This window comes from Sinocyclocheilus rhinocerous, unplaced genomic scaffold (genome assembly GCF_001515625.1).
Source record: "Sinocyclocheilus rhinocerous isolate Xijiao unplaced genomic scaffold, SAMN03320098_v1.1 scaffold705, whole genome shotgun sequence".
Classification (NCBI taxonomy): Eukaryota; Metazoa; Chordata; class Actinopteri; order Cypriniformes; family Cyprinidae; genus Sinocyclocheilus; species Sinocyclocheilus rhinocerous.
Genome location: NW_015630576.1, coordinates 1,767,643 through 1,788,021, shown reverse-complemented (window position 1 = coordinate 1,788,021; position 20,379 = coordinate 1,767,643). Strand labels below are relative to the sequence as shown.

The following is a 20,379-nucleotide window of genomic DNA, read 5'->3' as shown; positions in this document are numbered from 1 at the left end:
TGTGTGTGTGTGGCATAATGGACATGTCAGTTCAAGAAATAGTTTTTTCATCTAATAAATCATTTTTAATTTTTTCAAAGATTTTAAGGCATCTTTAGCCGCTTAAAAGAATTCTACAGCCTGCCATTCGTGTATGATATATGAATCAACATCAATTTCCTCATGCTCATTTGCTCAGTCAATTAAACTTAACTTTTGACAACCAATAATAGTAATAGTACTAACAGTGTGAAGGCATTGACAAATGTTATTAAGAGACTCTAAGGTAATTAGTCTGCATTTTGTCAAGGTGAAATCTGTGAGCTGTCATGGCAAAAATAGTGCTCTGATTAACTGCTAGGGTGGTAATTGGAGAAGCCCTGATCCATATTGTCATGTACAGTATGTAACCCTTTGAGTTAAACAGAGGCAGCAGTGGCCCAGTTTTACACCATTGGCTGTTTATTTTAATAAAGCATAGTTATACAAATATCCCCACAAGTATAGTAATACCAGTAAATTTTGACCTTGTGGGGACATTTTTTAGGTCCCCATGAGGAAACAAGTTTACAAATCATACAGAATGCAGTGTATTGAAAATCTGAAATAGCAGAAAGTTTCCTGTAAGGGGTAGGTTTAGGTGTAGGGCGATAGAAAATACAGTTTGTACAGTATAAAACCATTACGCCTATGGAGAGTCCCCACAAAAAAATGGAAACCTGTGTGTGTGTGTGTGTGTGTGTGTGTTTGTGTTTGTGTGCACTTTATTTATTTATCTAGGAAATTGTTTCTGAATGGGAAGCAGAAGCCATCATCTATTAGCTGAGTTCATTTTTTTCTTATCTTACGTCTCAAACCTCAATTTTGTTTGCTTGTGCTCATCGATCCAGAAGGAACAGAGTCCTTTATCTATTATAACACTGTTTTTCTTCATAGATCAGGGATGGATTTTCCGGTGCTCGGTTTTTAATGATGAATAATTTAGGTCTTTACTCATGCTTAATGTGTCGCACACAAACATGCTATCACATAGTTCATGTCCAGATGATGTGGGCTGGATCGGTATCGCGTATGTGGCCTTTTCCTGTGTGGCTCACAGGGATTTAGAGGCTCGTTTGGGGCGCGGGGGGATGGGAAACAGGGTCAATCACAGCGCACTCCAGTAGAGCCACAGTGGACATCCATGTGTACTTCTGCTGGAGGAGGTCATTGGGAGGTAAGAGTCACTTGCTGAAAATGTCATTGAGCTTTAGGGCGTTGTATTGAATAGTTTACACAAAAAGGAAATCATTTACTCATCATTTACTCACCGCCATGTTGTTTCAGACCTTTAAGCTGTTATTTTTTCCCAGGAGTCTTTATGCAGGGCTTTGATATATAACACAACAAGTTTTTTAAGCTTTTTAAAGGACAAAAAATATCATAAAAGAACCATAAAATAGTACATGTGTCTTGTGTGTGTGTGTGTGTGTGTTTAAAGACTTCGGAAGTCTGTGCAAGGAACTGAAATCGTATTTTTCAAATTTCATTCTCCGTGTTTAAAAATCATATCACCATTATTGAAAAAAATTATATCGCGATACATATTGATATTGAATTATTGTCCAGCCCTAATTTCACGTATTCAAACTGGCACATTACATTGTACATTGTGATTTTTTTTTTTTCATTAAAAACAAAAAACTTTTACCATAGTGCACAATTTGTAAACTAATTCATCTTGATGTTTTCATTACATAACCAGCTCTGTATGTATGGCTCTTCTGAAATAGTAAACTTGCTCGATAGCTCACCTGGTACAGCATTTCACTTGCATTCGGGTACGAGTCTTGTAATTAAATGTTTTCACATTCATCTCTTTTGGATAAAACTGAACGCTGTTTTAGCACCACTCACTAGACATTTCACTTTGAAATTGTCACAAAGCGTGCAAGAAGCAACATAATATTGTTTCACAAAGGTGCACGGGCATGTTTTTTCCAATGAACCTGGTTTAACCTATAGACTACTTCTTAATGTTTTTATGGCATTTTATGCAGCATAAAACCTATTTTGCTGTCTTTTTGGCACTTCACAAATGTGATTAGTATTGGGGGGGGAAAAAGCAGTGTTAATTAAAAAAGCATTTTCTTGTGCGTTTCACCCATCCGCATATGGGTTTAGAACAACACGAGGGTGAGAAATTACAGGGTTTTTTAACAAATACAAATTAACACATTTTAATGGCATGCCTTTTTTCATTTTTCAACAATATTTTTAAACACACATATATGTTGTAAACTCGAAAAACATTAATCAGTTCTCCTTTTGAAGTGAGATAAAGCAACTGAAAACTGCAGAGGGTAAAATTAATGAGAGTTATGCAGTAAAAGACAAATTTGTTAGTTGGCAGTGTGTGGGAAATCCCATCCTACGAGAAACATCTCTGACAATACACCACGTTAACAGGACTTAATTAACAGAAAGTACAGCCACATCTGCATGCAGCCACATTTACCCACAAACACTTGCCATCATAGTGTATTTACACTTCCAGTTTGATTGTGTGTGTGTGTGTGTACAGTTTGTGTGCGAAGATTTGTGGGTGTACCATCCGTAACTAATGAGAAAGTAATGTCAGAGACAGCTGCTCAGAGTGTTGTGTGCACGAGGTCAGGGAACCGCATAAGCGGCAGATACTCTGCTGCTAAACGCCCAGAGCTTGTGTTTTCACAAGGACAACACTGGCCTCACAGACGTCCTTCTTCAAGATAAAAATCATCCTCACCCGCTCCCATTGTTTGTCTACATTCATCCATCACACTAGCGATTGCAGTCAGTTAACTGAGGAGGGGAATTAAATCAAATACAAACTTGTGGCAAAAAACTCTAAAACGCAGTGCTTTCAGTAGCTATGGCTGTTTTTGAATAGCATGCACAGAAAATTTTGTTTGCTTGCCGTTTACATATTATAATAGGGGCTTTCAGTTAATTAAAAAATAATGAATTATTCACATGATATGCTTATTTATTGTTTAAATCAATCACAATTCATATTGTGTATATCAATATTTGTTTAGAAACAGTCCCAAAATTAAGATACTACAAAGTTTCTAAGACATAATAATAATAATAATAATAATAATAATACAGCATTGTTGTGACAGGTGGGTAAAGCATTTAATAGACATTCAAATATTGTTGCAAATATTGGCTTTAAAAGTCAATATGTGATTAATTTTCGTTCCGTAAAATGTAACATAATCCATTTCCCCCCATTTTAAGGCTGGTATAATGGATTTTTCTTTGTAGCTTCTTTAATTTTTTGTATAATTAATTGTACTAAATGAATGTTTTAAATTGACAACTCTAATTGTAATGTTAATGATCAAATTGGATGAAAAAGATACGAAACGAGAAAGCTTGACGGCAGATTTGGCGCTTAGTCAGATAAACTCTAATTTGCGATTATAAACCAGAGGCGCCATTCATAAACATCAGTGATGACTTGAGTTTAAACGTCAAGTCTCATCTCATCTCTTCTTCATAAATCTCTGAAGCTGGCGATTGCCATTCAGAAGACGGTGCGCCTTCCCATCTGTCACCAGGAAAATTGCATCATCATTTTCACAATCCATCCATCTATCCTGCAGATGTCAGATGGCTTTCTCCCCACCATGTTTATCGCAGATAGTTTTGATAGGTGGGAGTTTATTTATATCCATTCTCAAACAAAATGTGGTTTCGGTACCTTGATCTTGCTGTACAATCTGACAAACAGTCAAAATAATTAGCTGAGGTGGAGCTTCCAGCTGAGAAATGCGGTTTCGTCTCGGGTAAAGGATCTGGTTTGGGTAAAGAATAGTGACTCCATGTCTGTGTGAGAGAGGCTTTTACAAAGAGCATTCACGGATACTTTTTATCTTCATTCTAGAGCTCTAATGGAGCCACTCTCTGATGCCACTTTCAAGACATCTCATCTCTTTTGATATGTTTACAGATGAATGGCTGTTTATATCTCAAGGAGGTGTGTTATACCTGGAGAAAGATGTCCATTAGCATTCCCATTTCTGGAGAAAAAAAAAATTTAACAATTCTAGTGGTGCACTACCATTTTTTATGTTTTTGAAAGATCTGTCCATCCATCATTCTGTCCTTCTATCTATGTCAGTCATTCTATCTGTTCTAATTTCTTGATGCTTTAAGTTAAGAATAAAATTGTAGTTATCGCAGCTCTGTTTACTATATTTTAAATAAATTCTGCAGATTTCCTCTCAAAATCAGCATAGGAAAAGGTGAAAAACTTGCAAGAAAAGTGCAGATTCTGTCTGGGTTACCTATAATTCAAGCATATAATTGCAAACTAAAGCATATTTAAAAACGAATGTTCTTCTTTTGCCTTTTTGTAAGGACATTTTTAAAAATGGTTCTGTTTCTCATGCTGATGTTGTTTTCTCTTTAAGTTTGATCTGCTAATGAGATGCACAGGCAGAGAGACAATACATTTCATAATTTGTTTCCTTGCATCCTCTGCAGTAAATTAATTTCCCCAGACTAGCAGCTTCCTGCTGAGATGACACGTAAATGCACAACTGAGGCAACTGCTAACTGTGTGTTTATGGGATTTGTGTTTGTTAACGTGTTTGTGGATCTGAGGTGAGCATAAATGTTAGTTGTTGTTTTTTTTTTGTTTTTTTTAGAAATCTAAATCTATGACAGCATATAGTCCCGTTTCATTGTCATTTGACAGGAAATGTGATTGTTTGGCACATTTTATTGCTTGAGGTCAATTCAACAAAACCCCCATCTTTTTTCTGTCTCTCTGTTTTACGTTTGTTTCCTTTGAGCTGTCAGAGTTAATTGGAAAAGAGGTCAGGGGCGCATAGAGAGAGTGAAGGATGGATATTAATCAGCTCTTACGGGCATAAACATGCATGACAACATTATGTTCCTGTCCAGCAGCCAGTGGAACTTAAACTAATCAATGAAATATGAGAAACTGGGTTAAATAAGTGATGTAAAATCAGTGTCATGTATCTGTTCATCATCACTTAATAACCCTTAACGGGTTAACATTTCCAGGGATGTAGATGCGAAATAAAACCTCATGTTTCAGGGTGCATTTCATCTAGCATAACTCAACCTTAAACATGCATGGAGAACGTCAGCCCATTTTTCTTATGATCTATAGATGTGTCTCGTGGGATCATTATGGAGATAACTGTGCCAACCCATCTGTCCTCTGCAGTGAGACTGAAGTATCTACATTCCTCAAAATAGAGTTCTTTAATGGTGCTTTCTTCTCATTTTTGGCTGCTAAATCAGTTCTGTTGGTTTTTGACCCTGCTGGTGTTTGTTTGTGGCACTGAGAAACTGCCCTAAGAGTTTACTCATGCTTCTGTAAGTTATTCTTTTATTCTTCTGATCCGGGAAGTTCTGCTGCTTATCTAATAATGATGACTGCTTTGATTTGGAGGTCACTGTTAGTCTTTGGTCAGTCGTAAATACCGGCTCCAGCCTGAAGCTGATATCACAGGCAAATTGACCTTTGAGTCGCACTGCTGTTATTTATGCCATAACTTAAGAGAACGAGAGAGAGAGAGAAGCAAAAAAAGAGGGTCATTTACAACACACTTTGAAAGAATAAAAAATCATGAGGATCACGGACTGTCAAATTCAGATGCGATTTTGATTCATTTCTGAAAATGTTTTGAATCCTAGTCTTCTTGCATGCTGATCAAAACTTAACACATCTTACCCTTAACTATTAAGACATGGTTGTTCTTTTTTCTTGTTTTATTATTTTATCTTGCCAGTGGTGCAAAGTTGAGCCTGGACTGGCATTGAAGTCCCCTTTTAAAAAATAGCAGCACGGCGCCCTGATAGATGTCACATATAAACAGTCCTGAGGCCAAACAAAGGTCATACAATAACCAATTCTCACTCAGTCGCAAGGCAGCCGTAGAACAAAACAGCCAGTTATAAAATTTTTAAGCAGATGTGTTGGTAAAAATAGAAGCTTGCAGAGAAATGCATCTTGATGGTGTTTTATGTACTAGAACACATGAGAATATACAACATAAAGACAAGGAATAGTGTGCAGTAAATAGCCTTTCTGACTGTGTTTATGTACAGCTGTTAGGGCAAAACCTTTCATCGCTTGATGACACAAATCTGGGCAATCAATCTGAAAGCCAAGTTCACGCAAAGTGCATTGAGTTTGCCCTCAACTTCTTGACCTGCTTCAGATTGACACTATTCTGACCACGAGCTTAGTGTGTTGCATATTGGAGCAGTTTCTTCTAACGCCTTTCAGAAGCAGGAAACCTGGTGTAAAATGCTGAAATGCTGGAATGTAGCTTTTCAAAGCGGCAGCCCGATCCAAATGTTTCTCTTGAGGCACTGGTGACATTTTCAACAGTATAAAACACACAAAGAAGGCCTGTTAGGCATCATGTTTATTATCGTTTTAAGTACCAAACCATTTTTCATTGCTTCTCACCCTGACACCAAAATTCGAACTGATATGAATCAAACAAAAGAATGATGATTGGAAAGCAGCACATTTTCACTGTCAAAGAGGTGGTTGTTGAAAGGATAGTTTACCCAAGAAAGACAGTTCATAAAGTTTACCAAACCTATATTGCTTTACCTGTATCTGTATTCTTTGATCTGTGGAACATAAAAAAAGATTTTAAAAAAGGTTACCAAAACAGTTTGGTTGCAAGATTTTTCAAAATATCTTCTTTTGTGCTCCACAGAAGATAGAAAATCATATAGACGACATGAGAGTGAGTATATCACTTTTTTTTTTTGAGTGAACTGTCCATTTATGTGGCTTTTTTTATTTTTATTAAAGGGCATATAATCTGATTAATTTGACTACATTTTTAATCAGTACACACCCTATGTGTATATCATATGAGTTCTGAATATGAAATGTGCGTTACTTGAAGATGCAACTGCTTCACACAGTTGGTGAGCCATTTAAAGATAAACATAATGTGCTCTGATGGGACCGCATGCTGAGAAAACTCAACAGCACAATGGATCTACCAATAAAACAACATGAAGTCATGCTGTGAATGCATTCACACCCTGTGAAAAAGACAACAAAAAGCCTTGATAGGAAGAGTGTTTTTCATCTAACATCTTAACTCTTTCTTTCCTTCCATCTTTTGCCTCCTCCATCTTTCCTTCCCCTCCATTCTCAGGAGTATCCGGTGTCTGAGAAATATCATCCACTGGAACCTGATTACAGCATTTATCCTGCGAAATGCCACCTGGTTCGTGGTGCAGCTCACTATGAACCCAGAGGTGCATGAGAGCAATGTGGTGAGTAAACACATACGCAGACAAATATTCTCTCCTTCTCCTATTACTTTTCTTTTCAAAATACACAAGCAGTGCACACATAATCCATTGTTATTTCTCACAACACGCGCACACCCACCTTTTTGTTCCATCCATTGTTCGTTCTCGCTATTTCTCTCTCTTCACCCTACTGTTATTCTCTCATTCTGTTGGCACACATGCGGACAAACACAAGTTTACTAAAGGAATAGTTCACTTGAAATGAAAATTTGAGTTTGTTTCTTCATCTGAACAGATTTGGAGAAATTTAGCATTACATCACTTGCTCACTAATGGATCCCCTGCAGTGAATGGGTGCCGTCAGAATGACGGCTGATAAAAACTTCACAATAACCCACAAGTAAACCACACAACTCCAGTCCATTAATTAACGTCATGTGAAGTGAGAAGCGGCATGTTTGTAAGAAACAAACCCATTACTTATTGCATTTTTAACTTCAAACTGTTCCTTCCAGCTCAACAATCCATAATAATGCTTTCTCCAGTGAAAAAGTCATCTTGTCTGAAACAGGAGAGAAATATGCACAGATCTGAGAAACAGATTCACACAGTGCATACAGTTGGATTTTGAGGTGAGAGGACAACAGGGGATGGACTTTTTCACTGGGGGAAGCGTTATGACTTTTGAACTGGTGTTTTAGCCAGAAGCAAAGATTTAAAGTTAAAACACCCTAATGATGGATTTGTATCTTTTCACTTCACAGTATGTTGATTGATGGACTGGAGTCATGTATGTTACTTGTGGATTATTGTGATGTTTTTATCAGCTGTTTGGACTCTCATTCTGACGGCACCCTTTCACTGCAGAGGTTCCATTGGACATAAAGTGATGTAATGCTAAATTTCTCCAAACCTGTAATGAAAAAAAAAACATATGGACATTGAATGGTCTGAGGGTAAATTTTCAGCAATTTTTCATTTTTGGATGAACTATTAATTTAATTGCATTCAAAACCTGCCCCTGACACCTGGGTCTCTGTTTCTGCTCTCTAACAGACATGGAAATCTAACTAGTCTCAGAGTGTATGGCGTTGTTGGCACTAGATGTGTGTTGGTGGGTGTTTTGGGTGGGAATGCAAACAGCTCGGCCCCTGAGTCACCATCCGCTATGCTTCCCCAAGAATTAATTACCCTCCACATTTCTGTGCTTCCTTAATCAACTGAGCCGAGCAATTAATTAATCTACCGCCATGTCAGTGTCAGTCCCAAGGGGCTTTTCCATCTACATCCAAATTCAGACTCGTACTTTATGATGCACATGGCTTTTCAGAAAGTATCAGAGTTTGATTGCGCCATGTTTGTCCTTGATACTTATCTTTTGTATTTGCCAAAGCAAAATTTGTACCTGTTTATCTGTATTTTATGCAAGGGCTGACTTAATTGGCTCTTCATGCTAAGATTTTGCATGGCAACACATTAGTTCTACCTCTGAACTCCCCTAGAGAGAAACTTCAAATAGGAAGCAAAAAGTTGCAAGGGGTTTTAAGGCGGAAGTGGTTATTAAGCATTCCTCCAGGTCTTTGTGCAGACAGCAGTGGCCTAATTTTCCTAGTTTCCATTCAAAGAAAGCTCTTTTGAGATGTTTAAAAGTGACAAGAAAAGATTTGTGGACAAATGCCTTCCGTCGACCTGTCTAGATGAAATAAAATGAGCATTTTTGGACAGAATGGAGAGCCGGAGGCTGTTTAAATGTGAAGGAAATTGTGTAAATACGCGATGTCATTGATGCACTTGTTTTGAATCGTTTCAATTACAGTTCAAGCAAGTGAACCCGGTTGCCTCTTGGTTTATACAAAGACCATCTTGACTCAATCCTCTTTGCTTAACGAGGTTGAGCTTTGCATTATGTCTTTTGTTTCTGTATGTACAAGATGCATCTGTTTAGAAACGGCTCACAAGTCAGAGCAAACAGCTCTTTCGCTGAGCTTTATAGCACAAAATGACACATTTATTGTGAAAAGTGTCACTTGGTGGAGAATTTACACAATGCCTGTTAATGAAAGACATTGTTCAGTAAGTAACTGTAAACTTAGCAATAAAGATCCCAAAGAAGCTTATAATCTCTACATGATCCTAAATTCCTGTCACACCAGGGGGCCTATTATGCAAGACGGTTGTAAAATTCTGCAGAAGTACTTCTGAGAGCCAGAGGACTTTATGACTGAAGAAGCTTTTCATTTCCCTCCGCTATTTCACATGTTGAAACAAAATCGTTACCACAGAACACGTGTAATGGTCTATGGACTATTAGCTCACTGATTAATGCTGGGAAACAATAAACCTTCATTAGTTTTTCAAGCCCATATGGCTGAGATGAGCGTTAGCCTGAGATTTTGCTTTCTGAGGTCTGAAAATGTATAATCTTTCTGTGACCCTTGAATTCCCACTTCAGTCATAACTCACAGCTGTAATCTTCAATCTTGAGCCGAGAGTGACAGATTTTTTATCTTCTCGTGAGACAACAACTTGACAGGGCACAGTGATGAAATATGGCCAAAACAAAGGAGCGGCGGCTGGGATTAAACAGGATTAAATAGAGGGCTCCTCTGATGTGGATGTCTCTTGCAAATGTCAGAAGCATCTCTGCTTTCCCATCCAGCTGCAGTTCTGTCATACTGTCTTTTTAACATCTCTGTCATTCGAGTTTTTGTTTGTGTTTGTGTTTGTTTGTTTTTTGGCCTGTTAGATGATTTCTTAATCATCAATCTATCCTTTTTCAAAGTATATACACTATCGTTCACAAGTTTGGGGGCAGTGATTTTTTTTTCCTTTTGAAAGAAATCTCTTATAAATGTATTTAATCAAAAATACAGTGAAAACAGTAATATTGTGGAATATTATTACTGTAACTGTAAAAAAGTTATGTAAATGTATTTATGTATGTATTTGTTTATTCTTCCTTTTACAGCTTTGTGTTTTAGCACTTTTATTTGCTTGATATCTTTGTGGAAACAAATTTAGTGGATACATTTGTTTTTAGGATTATTTGATTAATAGAAAGTTCAAAAGAACAGCATTTATTTAAAGTAGAAGTTAGTATTGTTTATTAATGATGTAAACTGCTATTTATTCATATGAACTATTTAATTTATACACCTATAATATTTACTACCAATAAGATGAAAACAAAATCTATGAAATTTTCATTTAAAAATCCAGTTTGAGTAAGATTCTTATGAAGGAAATTATTTCAGTATAAGCTATTTATTATATAAATGAATATCAAGAATTTAGACATATACTCTCTCTGTCTACATTATGAAAACTGGTCAAACAAATAAACAAAAACCATTCCAGTAATTCCAAACTGCAATAATGTTTCTCTAGTAAAACAACAGCAGTTGGGTACGTGCATTTATTCCAGAAACCACAATCGCAAACAATATAGTTGAGATCCATGTAGCACAAGCGGCTCATGACAGAACACAGACTGAAGCTGCCAGACTGCATAAATTAAGTAAAACAGGCCGAAAATGTATCTTTTCAACAGAGAAGCTCTGATTTGGGGATTTGAACTCTTGATATGTGGCAACCGCAAACATGAAAGCTGGCATAGTAGAGGCGTGTACAACAGTCTGCAATATTTTTGTCTTATTTTTTTATTTTTTAAAAAAGTTTTGATTTTTTAAATACATTTCATTCTCGTATTTTATCATCCATGATATTGCATGTTGGTATAGTCACAGTTATTGTTTGTTGACCTTATTTTCGTCTCGTCATTGTCTCATTTTAGTCATGGGAAAAAAGATTGTCAACGAACATTTTTCACCATAGTCTTCATTGAGGAAATTACCACTAGTGTTTACACTGTTTTCTTAACTAAAAAAAAACCAACTTATAAAACTGCCTTTAAAATTGTTGAAATCTGATCAAACTACTTTTGATCTGCCAAAGCTTAAAGATTTCACATTCAGAAATAAGACTTTGATTTTGACACTGACCATCTGTATTACATCCTAAGAGGTATTGTGCTTCTGATAGTCCTGTCATGAGAAGCCATAATCCACTGGCTTTCATCATACTTTAATCTAAATCTGTTCCATCCCAAGGCCTCGTTTTAGACCCCCCCATCCCAATCTACCCATCTGTAATGTACCTTCCCTTGGAGTAAAAAGGTTTTATCCCCTGCTTGGTGTTTGAACTCTGCTTCAGTCATAAAGAGTAACCCTTCCACACACGCAAACACACACATGCGCAAGCTTTCATTTCCTTAAGCTATTAAAATAAAAGCATTTTAAAACAGAGGATGCTAACAAGAAGTGGCATGGCGATCTCCTTAGGCACAATTTAGGACAGTATCTAAACATCTAACTGGATTTCTCTTTCTCTCATCACTCTCAGATCTGGTGCAGGCTGGTCACAGCAGCGTATAATTATTTCCATGTGACCAACTTCTTCTGGATGTTTGGAGAGGGCTGTTATCTGCACACAGCAATAGTACTGACATACTCCACCGACAAACTGAGGAAATGGATGTTCATTTGTATAGGCTGGTGTAAGTATCCCATGATCCACTATGATGGAAATTATACAGTTTTTGGATCATGCATATTGAAATAACTTATGACTTATGGCATGTGCAGTCACATGTATTTAGAGATGAGCATGTCACATTGTTGATGTAGAATTATTCCACATCAAGTACTTGTTTTTGTCCCTTATGCCTGTGTAAACATCTATGAATAGCTTATGCTAACTTAAAATATCCTTAATATTTATTAAACACATTAAGAAAAACTAACAAAAATATTTTATTTTATTTATTTATTTATTATTTTATTTTATTCAACATAATATTTTTTTTTTTTTAGCTTGAGATTGCGACATTGAAATGTATTAACACTTTAAACAAGGGCTGTCAAACAATTAATCACGATTAATCACATGCAAAATAAAATTTAGTGTTTATATAATATATGTGTGTACTAATTATGTATATATAAATAGACACACATACATGTATGTATTTATATTTATATTATATATAAATATAAATGGTTTTTTTTATAAATATAAATTTTTTATTTATATTTTATATACAGTACACACACATATATTATATAAACAAAAACTTTTATTTAGCATGAAATGAATTGTGATTAATTGTTTGACAGCCCTGCTTTAAACACATTATATACCTGATATAATTTTTAAAAAAAAGAAAATAAAAAAAAGAAAATGGAAAAGTATGAACTCACCTGGGAAAAGCACCTGTTTCATAGAATGACATAGATTGTTTATTAAAATGTATTTAAAGTCAGTCTGACACAGTACACAATCCATTTTACAAAAATAATTATGATTAAAAATGAAGCAGACAAACAATTTTGGACACAGCGCAAATACTGAGAAAGCAAATAAGGTCATTTCTGATTTCATGTTGCCTTTAAAGTACAGCAGTGATTAAATTACTGTCAATTAATAACTTGAAAAGGAGACACGGTTACAGTAGTTGATAATTACACTAATGAGGACTGCAATTTAATCAGGTTCTCTTCTGAACCATAGGCAAATTATTATTATGCGAATAAACAAGCCTTGGATTTTCCTCATTAAAAATGCATTGCAAATGAGTCATTGCCGAGGATTTATCACACAGTTCCTTAATAGTATCAATTATACTGTTTGTACAATGTCTTTGATTTTTCAAACTAATCGGAGTGGGTGGAAATTTGCTCTGCTTTTTTCCTCAGGTATTCCATTCCCCATTATTGTCGCTTGGGCCATTGGCAAGCTGTACTATGACAATGAAAAGTGAGTTTCTCCCATGCTGAGGCTTTCTTCCATTTTCTTTCTTTTTTATCTCTGTATAATTCCTGTATTTTACTCTAAACACACAAGCTGCCTCACCTCAATAAAAGCAATTAAAGGTTAGATTAACTCCAATTATCTCTGTCATCTACCCTCACTCTGGTCATTAAACAATCGATTCATGATAAAGCCAGAGAAGCGTTCTGCGCTCTGAGTGAGGCTAATTAACACCTGCTACTCACGAAATTGATGTAAACATCCTAGAGTTCAATAATCAAGACATGATATATATAGTACAAGATCTCCTGTATAAAAAGAAACAAATAAACAAACACACGCTTTATTAGACATTTTAAAAGGATGGATTAGGGCAGATATTCTACTAAAGCCCTCATTAGCTTCTTCAGTCTCAAGATGGGAAACTTTACAAACAAACAATGAATAAGAAATGTTAGTTTATTCATATTAAGTAGGGGTAGAGGGTATATAATCTTCATTTTCCAGGCTTGACATTTGGGCTTAAGTGCATGAAATATGATATTATTGTAATACAAGAAAGCCAGTGTTGGAGATAAAACAAAAAGCAAGAACAGCATGTTTACTGTCTTCTGCATGTATAGATGGATGGATGGATGGCTGGATGGATGGCTGGATGGATGGATGGATGGATGGATGAATGGATGGATGAATCAATGGATGGATGGATGGATGGATTGATTGATGATTGATGGATGATTGATGGATGAATCAATGGATGGATGGATGGATGGATGGATTGATGATTGATAGATGATTGATGGATGATTGATGAATGATTGATGGATGAATCAATGGATGGATGGATGGATGGATTGATTGATGATTGATGGATGATTGATGGATGAATCAATGGATGGATGGATGGATTGATGATTGATGGATGATTGATGGATGAATCAATGGATGGATTGATGATTGATGGATGATTGATGGATGATTGATGAATGATTGATGGATGAATCAATGGATGGATTGATAATTGATGGATGGATGGATGGATAAAAGTGGACTTTTTTATTCTCCTTTGACTGTGAATAGGAAATAGGTAACACTGTCCAATTTGAACTTTATTCTTATGTGTGAATAGTTGTTAATTGGAGGCTCTGAAGTGCTAACAAACTAAACAGTTCCATTTCCTGCACAGAAGTAATTAAAGAGTCTCTGTTAACAATCCTTAACACCTCTCTAATTCTCTTTCTCACTTACATCTGCTTTACACTATAGAGAGAAGTGATACTCGACTGGTGCATTTGACCCAAAAATGGGTCACAGTTCTGCACAGCAAGCAAACAATGCTAAATGCTAGTAATAAAATGCAGCTAACCATATAATAGTACACAGATTATGTTGTTAATGTCAAAGGCTGTACATCAAGGTGGGTGCTAGGGTGTCTTGAAAATTTATTTGTCACTTAAAGGGATAGTTCACCCAAAAATGATAATTCTGTTATCATCTACTCACTCACAAACCTGTATGAGTTTCTTTCTGTCGCTGAACACAAAAGATCTATTGAAGAATGTGGGTAACTGAACAGTTTCTGCTCCCCATTGACTTCCATAGTAGTCTTTTCATTCTGTGGAAGTCATTGGGGACCAACAAGTGTTTGGTACCTACATTCTTTAAAATACCTTCTTTTCTGCTCAACAGAAGAAAGAAATTCATACAGGTTTGTATGATGACAGAAATTTCATTTCTGGGTGAACTCTCCTTTAAATAGAGGCTAGCCAAATTAGCCTATCCCTTACCAATTGACAGTTGACATGATGGACAGGTTGCCTGAAACATTATAAAAAATATGTACATGAGGTCAAAGAAAATATTAAATATGTGATAAACTATTTAAGTACTGTTGTAGACGGCGCCGGAAAAGCATTTTTAAAACATGCTCATTTTAAAACATGAGGCTTGTTTTACCTGGATGAACCTGTGCATGTCTTTGGTTGAGCTCCAGAAACGACAGCAGTTTGCTATTCAGACGTATCCCCAAACGCCACATGTTCCTCTCTTCCTGTAAAACTGACACACTCAGCCGAGACAGTCTTGATTATGCCGTGTACCCAACTGAAACTGTAAGATTAACAAATCTGGTGCATATCTGCCCAAGGGACACACTTGCTGCCTTCTCTTCCTTGCTTTGTTTCTTTTTATATACCAGAGGAATGGTTTTTTTTTTTGCTAGCCCAGGAGACTTGCCATTCATAACACTCTAAAGTCTGAGTTTTTATTTCATTTTGGTTAATTTGACTATGTTAGCTACCAAATGAGTAGCTCTTAACACACACCACCATGCAAAGGTTTGAGGTTAGTATGACTTTAAAAAAAAATTTATGCTTAACAAGGCTGTATTTATTTGATCCCAAAAAAAAAAGTACAAACAGTACTGTGAAATATTGTGGTAATGTGACATATTATTACACTATAAAATTACTGTTTTCTATTTTAATTGACTTCAAAATGTAATTTATTCCTGTTAAAGCAAAGCTGAATTTTCAGCATCATTACTCCAGTCTTTAGTGTCACATAAACCTCCAAAAATCATACTAATATGCTGATTTGGTGCTCAGGAAACATTTCTTATTTTTATTCATGTTAAAAACAGTTGTGCTGCTTAATATTACTGTGAAAACAGTGATACAGTGATTCATTTTTTTCAGGATTCTTTGGTAAATAGAAAGTTCAAAAGAACAGCATTTATTTTAACTGAAATCTTTTGTAACACTTTAAATGTCCGTCAATTGCTTAGCATCCTTGCTGAATAAAAGCAATAATTTATTTATGTATTTTAAAAAATCATACTGAGCCCAAACATTTGAACGGTACAGTATTTTACAGGTTTTAAAGCCAGAATTTTTGTCAATTTTGTAAGATGCAAAGAAACAGATTGTCTGGGCCCAGCTGGGGTATCATTTTCCAGACACTTATCCTAAAATTCCTTATGAGAAATAATAACAGATATAAAAGGATAGTAGATGCAAGGCAACAGTTGCATACAGTAAACGTTTAGAGCTATAAAAATTAATCTGGAAAGCATAACACTATTGTGCAAGCTAATGATGCTGTGATGGGATGCTCAGACAAACAGCGGTTTTAATAAAAACACAGTGTTTACACTATATGGGCAAATCATCCTACTTTATGGGCTTACTTGTAGCTGTCTCTGCATTTTAAACTGCGATACGAGAATGTATTTTAACATCAAAAACATTACACACTTCACCTTTAAAGAGATCTCATTTGTGATTTGCCTTTCCTGAGGGGAAGCATAAAGATGGAAGAGGATGAGCGGATTGAGATGCTGAATTTAGAGGTGCTTGCTGTTTGTTCTGAGTTCTGGAACTTTATAATAAGCTGTTAGTGTGCTGTGTCAAAACTGTGGCATGAATAAGGGAGGTAGGGATTGATGGATGATTGTTTGGATGATTGATGTATACTGAGGATGAGTGTTGGAGGAGAGAGTGTTTGTATGTATCTGTGTGTGTGTGTGTGTGTGTGTGTGTGTGCGTGCGTGTGTGTGTGTGGTGCTCATATTCCCTCCAGCTATGACTAATGTCTGTGACAGTCACAGTCAGTGGCCCATAGCAAATGCAATACATACTGCTTAAACCAAATTCATCTCAATGTCATCCTGTTGAACTCTGTGTATTATCTACTGTGACATTATTTTGTGTAACATTTTTTTTTTTACTTTTTTGTCTTATTTCATGGAATAAACTAAAGTGTGTTTGTTAAATGTGGTTTTAATTGGATGATTATTTTTGTATATTGAATATTTGATGACATGCCTCATTTCATTTATTTAAATAAATATAATATAATTTTCTAAGTTTAAAACTGTCTATACTTATTTTGAGTATAATTTAAAACAAAAATTAAGAATAAGAAATTTAAAAAGACGTACTTTAATGTGAATGCTGACATAAAATATAAAATAAAGTAGAAAAGATTATTTCCTTTTTGGTCACACTTTATTTGAAGGTCCAATTCTCGCTATTAACAAACCATGAACTATGACTTTTGCCTTGATAAACTGCTAATTTGCTTCTTATTAATAGTTAATAAGGTAGTTGTTAAGTTTAGGTAATGGGTAGGATTAGGGATGTAGAATATGGTCATGCAGAATATGTGCTTTCTAAGTACTAATAAACAGCCAATATGTTATTAATAAGCATGCTAATAAGCAACTATAGTGAGAATTGTTCCCTATGCTAAAGTGTTACCTCCTTTTTCAACTTATTTCCTTTAAAATATGTCTTTAAAATCGTAAAACTGTGTGTACTTTTGGCTCTTCAATTACAGACAAAGAGCTACTGTTTTGTTATTAGTTTTAAGTATTTGCTATTGACTGTTCAAATGCAGAGTTTTGCGCATTGTGTATGTGTGTGTGTGCACGCACGCGCGTGTGTGTGAGAGAGAGAGAGAGAGAGAGAGCGAGAGAGAGAGAGAGGGTCACATCACAGTGGAGTCAGCTGTCTTAACCGTGGCTTGTGTACTGCAAACACATACCAGCTTCATCACTGTGTCTGTCACGCGACTCTGTTCCCCTTTCGGGCTCTGTCTTTACATTTATTTTGAAAGATGAAGCTCGCGATTATGGTAAGGGGCGTTACATTTCCGACGAGTGCTTGCGGTGTTCGGCCAATCACAATGCACTGGGTCAGCTGGCCTATCAGAGCAGACTGCGCTTGTCGGAAGGAGGGACTTTGTAGAAAACGAAGCGTTTGAGAGAGGCGGGGCATAGAGGACCTACAATAATGTACAGTATTTGAAAAATAATGTGTTTTTTGAACATTAAAGCATGTCAACATATTCTGTTACACCAAATACACAAAATAATGATCTTTAAAAAAGCATTAAAAAAATTATTACAAAGAAATGGCAATTTACACACTGAATCAAACATGCGTAGAAAGACTAAAAAAAACATTATTTTCTTGTAAGACTCTTGAATAATCTTGTTTTATTTACAACTTTGAAAAATGATTTCCAATTTCTAAAGACAAGACTTTTATTTCTGAGTTTGGTCTGTCATCATCATCTGTACGTCTCTGACTCTCACAGGAAAGCAGTAAAGGCCACACTGGTTCTTCTGCCGCTGCTGGGCATCACATACATGCTGTTCTTCGTCAACCCAGGCGAGGATGAGATCTCACAGATTGTCTTCATCTACTTCAACTCTTTCCTAGAGTCCTTTCAGGTGAGCAAACACAGTTTTGACCCTGATTAATTGTGTTAAAGCAGATCCGAAACGAATCTTTATGAAATTCACTAAGAATAAATTGCACCCGCTGATAGAGTTGTTTATTTGCACACGCTGCCTTTTACAAAAAGTGCTGAGGTTTGTGAACAAGGCGCATTGTATAATAAGCCTAATTTGCATTGAAAATAATGACAGTGACTGAATCTAAATACAGCGCAGTGCTATTTAAGTGCATTTAATGCTTGCTTAAACTGGATTGCAGGTGCGTAGTGTGTAAGACACAGGTTTTGTGCTGAAACATCACATGCTAAGGCTTTTGTTTTCGCAAAAAACAATCAGTTTACACGACTAAATGTGTGTGTTTTGAGGTTTAGTGTTTTATTAAATCTCACCCACATGTTCGGAAATCCTCGTTCGATTTCCTCAGTCTGCCATGTCATCCGAAGCACACAAGGTCAACTCTGTCCCCTGTTTTGCACCATTTGCTTCCTGGCGTGCCCCGGGGGTCTCTCACGCATGTCGAAGCCATGTTTTCCACAGATTCATCTGCACCCACATCTGTCCGACTCCTCACGGGAGTGATAGTTCATCTGTGGGGAAAATTGAATTTTAGGGTGGTCACGTCAGGAAAACATGTTTAATGCAAACTGATTGTTTTGGTTAGTTTTGGCACAATCCTGATCAGACTGATGAAAGCATGTAAAATCATTAATAAAATCAAAAAGCAATAAAAAAAAAAGATTGGATAATGGATAATACAAAACTATACTGCATAACATATTGTCCATAGTGGTTCTACTTGTGTCCATTCGCACAGTTAGGCAAAGAACACATTTCCTTATAAAATACAGCTAATTAATTTGTTAATAAAGGTGCATTAATTAGCTTTAAAACTAATATTTTTAATGGGTGGGAAAAAAAATGAGAAAAAAATGCTTTTACTGTGGGCATTATCAGAGGTTTACCAGTTTCCTCTGCAAAATACCATGCCAGAAAAAAGATGTTATGCAACCATAATGACAGCAAAACCGTTTATTGGTTTACTTAAATTCCTTTATTAGGAATCGTCTAGACTCTAGAGGGTTAAGATTATCAGATCCCAGAAAAGTCATCAGTTAGGGAGATTGCAGACGATTGCTTCTCTTCTTTACAAAATCATATACAGTACCTTTTTTTTTTGATAGGCTATGTATTATACAAGTTTTTTATTTCTGTGATGATGTAATTGGCACAGATTTCCCTTTTGAAGGTTACACAGAAATTAGACTTTTGCTTTCAGCGTCAGCTATTTGACGCACTCATGTTTTGTTAATGTAACCCAGACACAAGCAGCATTAAAATTATTTGATAATGATTAATTTATGATTGACAGCTAATAATTGTAGCAGGGTTGAATTCATTCCCACTGAATATCCCATTTCATTTGAAAATACTTGAGATAAATGGGTTGTGAACCCTGTTTTATGCTGACTTATTACTTTTATGCTGTTATTTAGATTTTGTTTACTTCTTATTTTTTTCTGGTAAATGTAAATTTCTCATTCTCTTGTTCTCTTTCCAGGGCTTTTTTGTGTCAGTGTTCTACTGCTTTTTGAACAGTGAGGTAAGAAAGCTTCTTCTTCTGATTCCACCCTTTTTGCCCAAGTATGCTCATAGCTCTATTAAAGCGATGGGTCTGTTCTTTGAAGTGCAATGCAAACAGTCTGAGCAGGGGTGTAGCAGCCGCGGGGGACGGGGGGGGGACGTGTCCCCCGCACTTTTAGTAAAAGGTCATTCTGTCCCCCGCACTTTGTTTTTACCCACCGCCGATATTTCGATATTTCCGCCCGTGTTCTCTGATTTGTTTATTTAGATTTGAGTGAACTAACATTCAGCCAATCACAAGGCGAATCATCTCCTGGGCGCGTCTGTCATGAGCTTCAAATCTCCTGTTGCTCTCACGATTTCACTTTGCCCTTTGGGCGGTTTGGGGGTAAAATGCACCCCAGAAAAAAGCAGATGATTACGTCCTTTTTCAAACACTGTAAGTATGTGTTATGTCACGATGACACAAATCACGC

General features: G+C 36.1%; 1 protein-coding gene across 1 annotated transcript in view; it reads left to right on the top strand.

The window, feature by feature from the left end:
• The first annotated feature begins 4,531 nt into the window (after positions 1–4,531).
• LOC107740665 (corticotropin-releasing factor receptor 1-like) overlaps positions 4,532–20,379 on the top strand; it is a 23,729-nt gene continuing 7,881 nt past the window's right edge. Inside the window, exons 1-6 of the mRNA XM_016553170.1 lie at positions 4,532–4,614; positions 7,173–7,293; positions 11,674–11,827; positions 13,026–13,086; positions 18,181–18,316; positions 19,881–19,922. Coding sequence (XP_016408656.1) covers positions 4,532–4,614; positions 7,173–7,293; positions 11,674–11,827; positions 13,026–13,086; positions 18,181–18,316; positions 19,881–19,922 — 597 coding nt within the window. The remainder of the gene's footprint in view (positions 4,615–7,172; positions 7,294–11,673; positions 11,828–13,025; positions 13,087–18,180; positions 18,317–19,880; positions 19,923–20,379) is intronic.